At 40.0% G+C, this 8138-nt stretch overlaps 1 protein-coding gene across 1 annotated transcript in view; it reads left to right on the top strand.

Moving 5' to 3' along the window:
- Nucleotides 1-716: 716 nt before the first annotated feature.
- The window catches only part of pdlim4 (PDZ and LIM domain 4), a 46032-nt gene continuing 38610 nt past the window's right edge, over nt 717-8138 (top strand). Inside the window, exon 1 of the mRNA XM_035666491.1 lies at nt 717-1002. Coding sequence (XP_035522384.1) covers nt 901-1002 — 102 coding nt within the window. The 5' untranslated portion in view covers nt 717-900. The remainder of the gene's footprint in view (nt 1003-8138) is intronic.

Genomic DNA, 8138 nt, shown 5'->3' with positions numbered 1-8138 from the left:
GGTTATGAAACAGTCTCAGTTTAACATTAATGCCACTATATGATGTGTATGAGCACATGAGATCATCAGTGAGAAGATTGGCTATTTTTTATATTTTCTCTTAAAGCCTGCCACGTGAAAACACTACCGCCTTTGTCCACAGGGGCCGCCATAATCACACAAAATGAAAGTTTATTGTTTCTGCTTTAAGGAAAAATGCAAAAGTATGAGCATCAAAATATACTAAAAATACAGTGTGTCAGAATATAAATTAATAAAATACTGATGCATTCATGTGTACCCATAATGTTTACGTTGCAGTTGGTGAAGGTGGGGTTAATAACTTCACATACTGCCATGTAGCTTTATCTTGTATTAATTAAGTAAAATACAAGTACCTGAAAATATTATATTCAAGTACAATTCTTGACTATATGTACTTCCTTGCACTTGTTTTACTTTTTGCCTGATTATACTTACATATTTATTTAAGTGACATTTGTATTACAGTGTTGTTTTGGTACTTTTAACTAAATAAACTATCCTCTTTCACTGCTGCCGGATTTTTGTGACTCTTTCACAGCTGACATGTCAGAGCCCTGCAGGTCTCTCTCAGCCACCCAGCCCCCCCAGTGCAGCTCCGTCCCCTCCCACTCCGCATAGACCGGCTGAAGGCGGGCAGGACAGCCCGTCATCCCGCGTCAGAGGCGGCTTCGTTATTTAAAGTTGAATCAAGAGGGGAGGAAAGTTTTCTCAGACGGGACAGCGTTGCCTAGCAGCTAGGCAGAGGACTCTTGCTACTTCACGTTGCCTGGTTTTTTTTCTTCTTCTCCCTCTTCACTCAGTATATCGAGGAACCGAGGACGCTGACCCGGCTCTGTCTGCCACTGTCATCCAGCCTCTTCCTTTATCGCTGTCTTTATGCCAAACATGCCCCAGACCGTGACACTAAAGGGACCCTCTCCTTGGGGGTTTCGACTGGTGGGAGGACGGGATTTCAGCACGCCGTTAACCATCTCCAGGGTAGGTTGCGACTCCGCTGTCTGCCGCTTCGATTGCGTATTCATTCATTGAGCAGCGCGCAAAGTGGAACTTGGCAAATTTCTCCAACCAGAAACCATGATAATCATCCTCATTACAGCCATTTCACTGACTTTACCATTCCCTACTTATGCACAGTGACAGTAATTAGCAGGCGCAGGGGATGTAGGGAAAGTTTGAGTGACTGAGCTGGATACTGGCCCCAATTAATTAATAAGAGGTCGCCAAGGTCTGTTAACCCTAACGGCGGTAATTACAGTGTATGAACAGGAGCTTTACTCTAAAAGCTGACAGACGGTTCTGTCTAATTCCTGGCAGCTAAAGTTGCCAGTACAATTTAGTGAGTCATTGCCAATTGGCCGACCAGATCAATTATACTGTAAGCTTTCAGTGGATGGGAGAAAAAAAACACAATATGGTTATATTTGTTTCATAATTTGAATAAAACTACAATGTCAATGTTTTAATACCCCCTCAAAGATGCCAATTGGTTCAAGGAGTTTGTCCTTGAATTTGTAAAGTAAATAAATTAAATACATTCTTAAGAATGTATTTAATTTATTTCTTTTAATTAATTTTATTTAAAATTATTTTTCCAAATTTTAATTTGTCAGTAAGTGCCCTCAGGCTGTACTCAGGCAGCCTCATATAGACCTTTTAAACATCCTTCATTCAGGAAATGATCATAATTACTGTATTATTTTATGTGTTATTTAATTATTGTTAATATTACTATCAGTGGCAGTAGAAGTTAAAGTAGTGGTAATATTCACAAAGCTTCATGAACTTTCCTGACCCTTAGAATATGGGTCAAGAGTCAGTGTGCTGGCAGTGCATCTGGCAGTAGCCAATAGTGCATCCTGGCCAGGGTAAACACAGCACGGTCCTGCTGCAGGGCTTGCAGAAGGAAGGGAGGGGAGGGGGTGCTGACATTTGTTTTTCATCAGAGCTCATTGTTGCTGCTGAGGGATTCCAGGTGTTGTGCTCAGCTGTATCACCAGCCCCAAACCGACCCTTTAACTACAGGGCCCTAGCACTTCAAACTAGAGGTGTAATTTTTAGATTTACGGCAGGCTATTAACGACTTTGAGAGAAGCAGATGAACCCCCCGAAGGTCACCTGAAGTGCTCTCTGTTGTTAAACCTACCAGTACATCCCTAAAGACAGTTGTGATGCAACAATGAGGTATACTTTGACTCACATTGTGTGCAAAGTCTTGACAGTTGTTAGTCTGTAGGTTTGTGGTTTCAGTATTTAAGACTCACTTTTGGCACATTGCTTCTCCAAAGCATAGTGATAAAATTACGCAACATTAGAAATCCAGATCATCAAATATGGCATCAGTAAACTTCCAACTCCTTGCGTCCCTCGCCTCAATGTAAGATATCATTGGAGAACGCCGCTTTCTGTGGACAGTACTCACCTCACGCTTGATGATCTTCATGTTTGAGTTTGTCTCTATGAGTGCACAGAGTAGTAGAAACCAGAGTTTCCACCATGGCCAAGTCCAGAATTCATTTGGAAAAAGGAAAAACCTACACTATCAGTTCAGGTTGTGTGATGCATACCTTCCTAACTTTAATTTCTACAGCAGGCTTCAGTATCAGTGATTCAACAATTTCTGAATTTCACCCATCCCATTGGTGTATACTTCCATGACTGCCAATCTGAAAACTGGCATGCACAGGGAATTCTTTAGCATTCTTTGCATAGCATAACACAGTGATGATGGAATCAGTGAAATTAATTACAGGTTTTACTTTACAGAAAGTACATAGCAAAGATGGCAATAAAAACCAGCACTCGCACGGGGTAGATAGGGGAGTTTTGGCTAATTCTTATATCTTGGCTTGAAAATTAGAGAAGGAAGCAGCTGGTGAGATACAAGCATATTTAGCAAAATATGTAATGTCAGAGGCATAAATACACACAGTCTCTTGGCAGCAAGATCCAGCATTACACTGCCTCTTGAATACTTTTTTTTTGCTTTCTACCAGCTATTACAGAGCAGTTCAATGTCCAATTGACGTCACATGCTCTGAAACATCCGCTGACAATACAAAATGTGTTTTATTGGCAGAACTCGATAATTGTTTTATCCTGGTGTCTAATATGCTGGTTTAGTGAGCAAATAAATGGGGATATAATTCCGAGGAAAGTGAAAAAAAAATAAAAATGGTGGGAAAGAAATCCTCTAGCTTCACCTCATGGGATCTGGTTGCATTTTGAGTTTGAAACACGATGTGATTCATCGCTGCGGATATATTGGAGTATCTCCTAAACTGGCTATTCATCATATGCTTGCTGCATTCTTGCTGTACAGTGCATGCCCAAGACAGCAATTACAATGTGTTGAATGGTGACAGAGAGAGATACATGGAGGGAGAGAAAGAGTGTTTCAGAAAGTTTAGTTTATGTCTCTCAGTGTCCAAAATGCCTCTTTAGGGGACATTTTAGGTTCATGTAAACCTCAAACAAGCCAGAACTCCCTGAATGGTGTAACAGTGTCTGCTGGCTCTGTATAACTAGTCAAGAGAAGGTTAAAAACAAAACCCAAAGGCCAGATCTCATCGTTGTTTTTGAGTATCTCGAATCATACCTCTACTTTGCGTGAGTGACAGATCTCCTCCCCTCTTCCTCCACGTCTTTCTGCATATATAAAAGTGGATGCCAAGAAACACCTGCACTTGGAGGCAGTGAAAGTTGTAAATACCAGAAAACAAGTTCTGATGGCAGCAGCTGTTTTTTTGCTTAAGGTGATAATGTTCCAGGATAAGCCCATTAGTCCCCTGCCAGCCCATTAGGACTCTAGCCAGTTAATGGTGTGTCTACTTGACTCTGGAAACATTTACCCTGATAGTGTGTGTGTGTGCAAGCAGTGATAGGCTGTTAAATGGCTTCGTGTGCATACGATAGAATGAGCGGTGGAAAAACAGAACCATAATGAAAATCACTGATGTAACTGCAGAAGCATTTAAAGAGGATGCGTTGAATATGGCAGCTGCGGTATAAGCCCTTTTGTGAAACGATGTCAAACCGACGTCCAGGCGGAAGGTGACGCAGGATGCTTGTCAGTCCTGCCAACTGGCAAACATTCGGCTTCTGGACAGGAATTCACAACTGAGTGTTAGGTAAATAATTACCTGAGCAGTGTGCAGAATCACCTTCTTTTCTGACACTTTATACCGTGCGCCCTGCTGTGTGTTCTGTCTTGAGGATGCATGATGGGAATTGGCCTGTGCAGCTTTCAGACAACTATTGTTGGTGCATTTAAAGGTTTTTGCACAGGCCATATTTCTGTAATTGTATTTTTGTCTATTATGGGGTCTTCAAATGGCTTGTTTTTCTGTCCTAAATCAAATATATTCAGTTCATTATCAAAAGAAATAAGCAAACCCCCACCATTTAGAATCTGGAACTAGGGAAAATAACTTTATTGATTTATTGACTAATTGTTTCAGCTCTAAACATAATCTACTTAGCAGAAAGGCATATTCTTTATGAAGATCCATGTTTTAACAGTTTATTGCCCCATCTGTAGCTCATTTTACATACTGTAAGTAACTTACAACATTAATGATCTTATTGTTTTCTCCATGGCTTCTTGTGTTTCCATCTGAATGGGATCAGAGTCTAACTTAGAGGACTGGAACTGGTTGCTTTTTGTCCATGTAGTTGCTGTAATCATTCCTTGTGTCCATCCTGGCTGCAAAGAGATCCCTTACTTCTTTAAGTGATTTCAGTGTCGGTGATTGGGGGGACAGTGATGGAGTGGTTATAGATGTCATAGCGTTAAGAGAAAACCCTTTAGTCATATCAACTTATTCAATTTCATGTGTGTTAAGCTTTTTCAAGGGCCTTTAAATCCCACTACATGAATTAAGAGCAAATATAACTTATATTGCATTCAGTTACACATCCAATGAACTGACTTTTGTACCCGTTAATCTCTCAGTACGTCTGTCTGCTGCATACCAGAGACAGGACATGTGACCTAAAGCCACATGGGTTGTTTCATCTGGCACTGCTGTTTATAATAGTCAGCTTTAGGCTTCTCTCTGGCAGCTCTTTTTTCTCCAGGCTAGAATTATAGATGCTATGAGCTGCATCTCAACAACAAACTGAGCAAAAGATAACAGATGGTACTCTCGAAGAATATCCTGTTGTCAGTGGCACTATGGAGTTCCAGAAACAGTAGGGCAGGAGAACAATGAAAGTCCTTGGGTTGTTGCTGAGCTTTTCCTGCTCATCTGGTTTATCTGATGTATTAAACCGACTCACTGTGATTGATGAGTATATTTCTGGTCAACAAGGACTACGTGGAAATCAGCAGGTCACTTTGTTGTACATTTATTACATTAAAAAAAGCATCCTGCAGTTCAACTCTACATCTTCATTCACAGTATGAAATGAGTTTTGAGTCGTGTGCTTTTCCTTGTAAGCTCTTAAGTCGCCTTAGTTGACTTGTATTGCCACAAAAACATGCTTTTTTCCAATGTATTCGCTGACAAGAATCTAAAATGTGATTCTTATGATGCCCTTTGATCATTCACAACATGTTAAAGCACAACATGGTGAGAAAGACGTATGGGGAACTCTTCAGTGAAAGCTGAACCAGTCAGAATTATAACTAATCGCATTACACATCAGAGGAGGGATTTCTACACACATTCTGATGACTAATATTGATGAGTAATATGATTTCTCATCCTAGACCTACACAAACGCATTACAGACTGCAACTAATCACATGTGACTCTCCCATTTTCTTGTGTTCTCATTAAAGCCCACATATTAAATCATCAGCTGCTTGATTATTGGTCTTGGCAGATTCAGTCTCTTTGTTTCAGTGTGATAATCACACTCCAGTCAAAACCTCACACCCCAGGCTATGTAACGGCTTTCCGTCACGAAGGTCATAACCATGGTTCCTATCGCAGGTCCAGCAAGCAAACAAAGGCGTCTGACACGTTGCCAGGAATTATTCTCTCTGTTGCTGAGACGTGCGACTCAGCGCTCCCACCCAGCAGAAAGCGTCTCTGTGGAATTCACGCATGAGAAAAACATTTGGAAGTGACACAATCTTCTTGCTTAAAGTGTATAAATAACCAGCCAGTAAGTGGTGATTAGCTGGTCAAAACATATCTAGGCATCTAGGTTACATGTAACTGTGTTGTCTGTTTTTAATTGGCTATATTTCAATATGAGTTAACTATTAACTACACTTTATAATATAGTCAGACAAAGGAATTATGCACATTTAACTCAAAGGCTGTATGAAGAAATGGGAAGTTAAACAGTTCAATTCCCTTGAGTTTAATTAGTACAAAAACTGTCTACTAATCTAATAATGAAATGACTGTACTGTGTGATGACGTAAATGTCCATGCAGAACAGAAGTTGTTTGAATATGTGTTTTACGTATCACTGATAAAGGAAAAAAAATCCACAAAAGGTCAGGGGGTTTCTTTCAGCAAATGCACTTTGAACGGCTTGGATCTTGGATAAAAGAGGAAGACAGGATGCGCAGACAAAAACAGTGATGACATGACAGAAAACTTTGCCCTGAGGCTGATTAACACTGGAGGGAGAGTGTTGCCACCGCTTGCATCGCGTACACAGTGCACAAACATGCACTTGCTCAAACATTCCCACACATTCCTTCCTTCCTTCACTGTGTTCAGTTTTACTCTCATGCCCACAGTGAAACCACACATTCATCAGGCCTCAGCGTGCCACATGATGACACTCTGTGACGTGAGGCTGTCATTTGCTAACCGCTTTATCTGTTAGCAATTAACTGTGTCACTGTTTGTGGAGCAGCCCCTTATGGAAATGATGTGACTGTTTAGATTTCCCAACGAGCAGGGAAGTTGCTTTCTGCACCATAACCATCAAATCCATCATGGTCACATGTGACCTTCATCACAATGAAAAAAACATTATGTTACTTAACATTGTACATTTATATAATAAGACATAGAGTATACATACAATAATGAAAGAGATTACCTGAAGTCTTAACAGAGTATATAGGGTCACAGAATCACAAGAAAATTCCAAAGCACTCTCTTTGGAAGAATTCAAATACCTTTATTGTTTATTATCGCGTTTTGGCGTGACAATAAAGGAATTTTAATTGTTTTAAAAGAGAGTGCTTTGGAGTTATCTTGTGATTTTTGCGTCACCTCAAACAAACTCAAATTGAATTCAAATGCTTCTACTGAAACCTTTATTTAGAGTGCATTAAGTGGTGTGATTCATTTTTCTGTTACCAGCAAGATTAGATTAGATTCAACTGTATTGTCAGTGAAAAGAATACAAGTACTGAGGCGTTTATCAGATGTTATAACAGTACACTCATCAGTTGACTCCTTTTGCACAATCTAAACTCTCATTTTATCAGAGTAACAAAAAAAAATCTGTTTTGTTGCGGTTTTTAACAAATTCCACAAATGTCCGCAGCTGCTTGAGGTCAGTTTACCGGGTGAAAATGGGATTTAATTTTTACCATGTGATGCTAAGTTACTATTTCTATCAAAGTTGGACCACTTTCTTTAGTTTATTCTCTTTTTCTCCCCTTCCACAGTGATCTAGAAACCACTTTTCGTTGTCTACAACAGATTTGGTTCCATCGTCAGCCTCCGCCAAGATAGCTCTTTGTTAGCTGCAGTCACACACGTCATTTGGTTTCAGATCAACTCTCATTTCTCATTTTTGAGTTAGATAATTTTATTTTGGTCAGAAAATGACGCCAGTCAAAGTGGACCACTTAGCTTTTGTTACTACAAGTGGTTTCATGTGAGTAGGAAGACAAAAATGAAACGTTAGGGATAAAAAAACAAGTTTGTATGGTTTTCAAAGCCACTTGCACACGCCAGAGAGTAAAAACCTAATTAGGAAATAAGAAAATTCAAAGCTGCATAGATTTAATTCACTTCACCTGCAGGGTAAATATAGCACATTATGATTATGTCTGAACCACGTAACTCTACACCATCCTTACATTTCCTTACAGACAGGAATGTTTGTCCTCCAGTAAAGGCCTCAGTCATGCCATTGTGGCACTTGGCATACCACTGCAGTTGTGTGTGTGTGTGTGTGTTTGTGTGATTCAT

Source organism: Morone saxatilis, unplaced genomic scaffold (assembly GCF_004916995.1).
Source record: "Morone saxatilis isolate NCDOM2014 unplaced genomic scaffold, NCSU_SB_2.0 Contig20, whole genome shotgun sequence".
Classification (NCBI taxonomy): Eukaryota; Metazoa; Chordata; class Actinopteri; family Moronidae; genus Morone; species Morone saxatilis.
The sequence above is the reverse complement of the archived record's forward strand: the minus strand, read 5'-3'. Positions and strand labels throughout refer to the sequence as shown.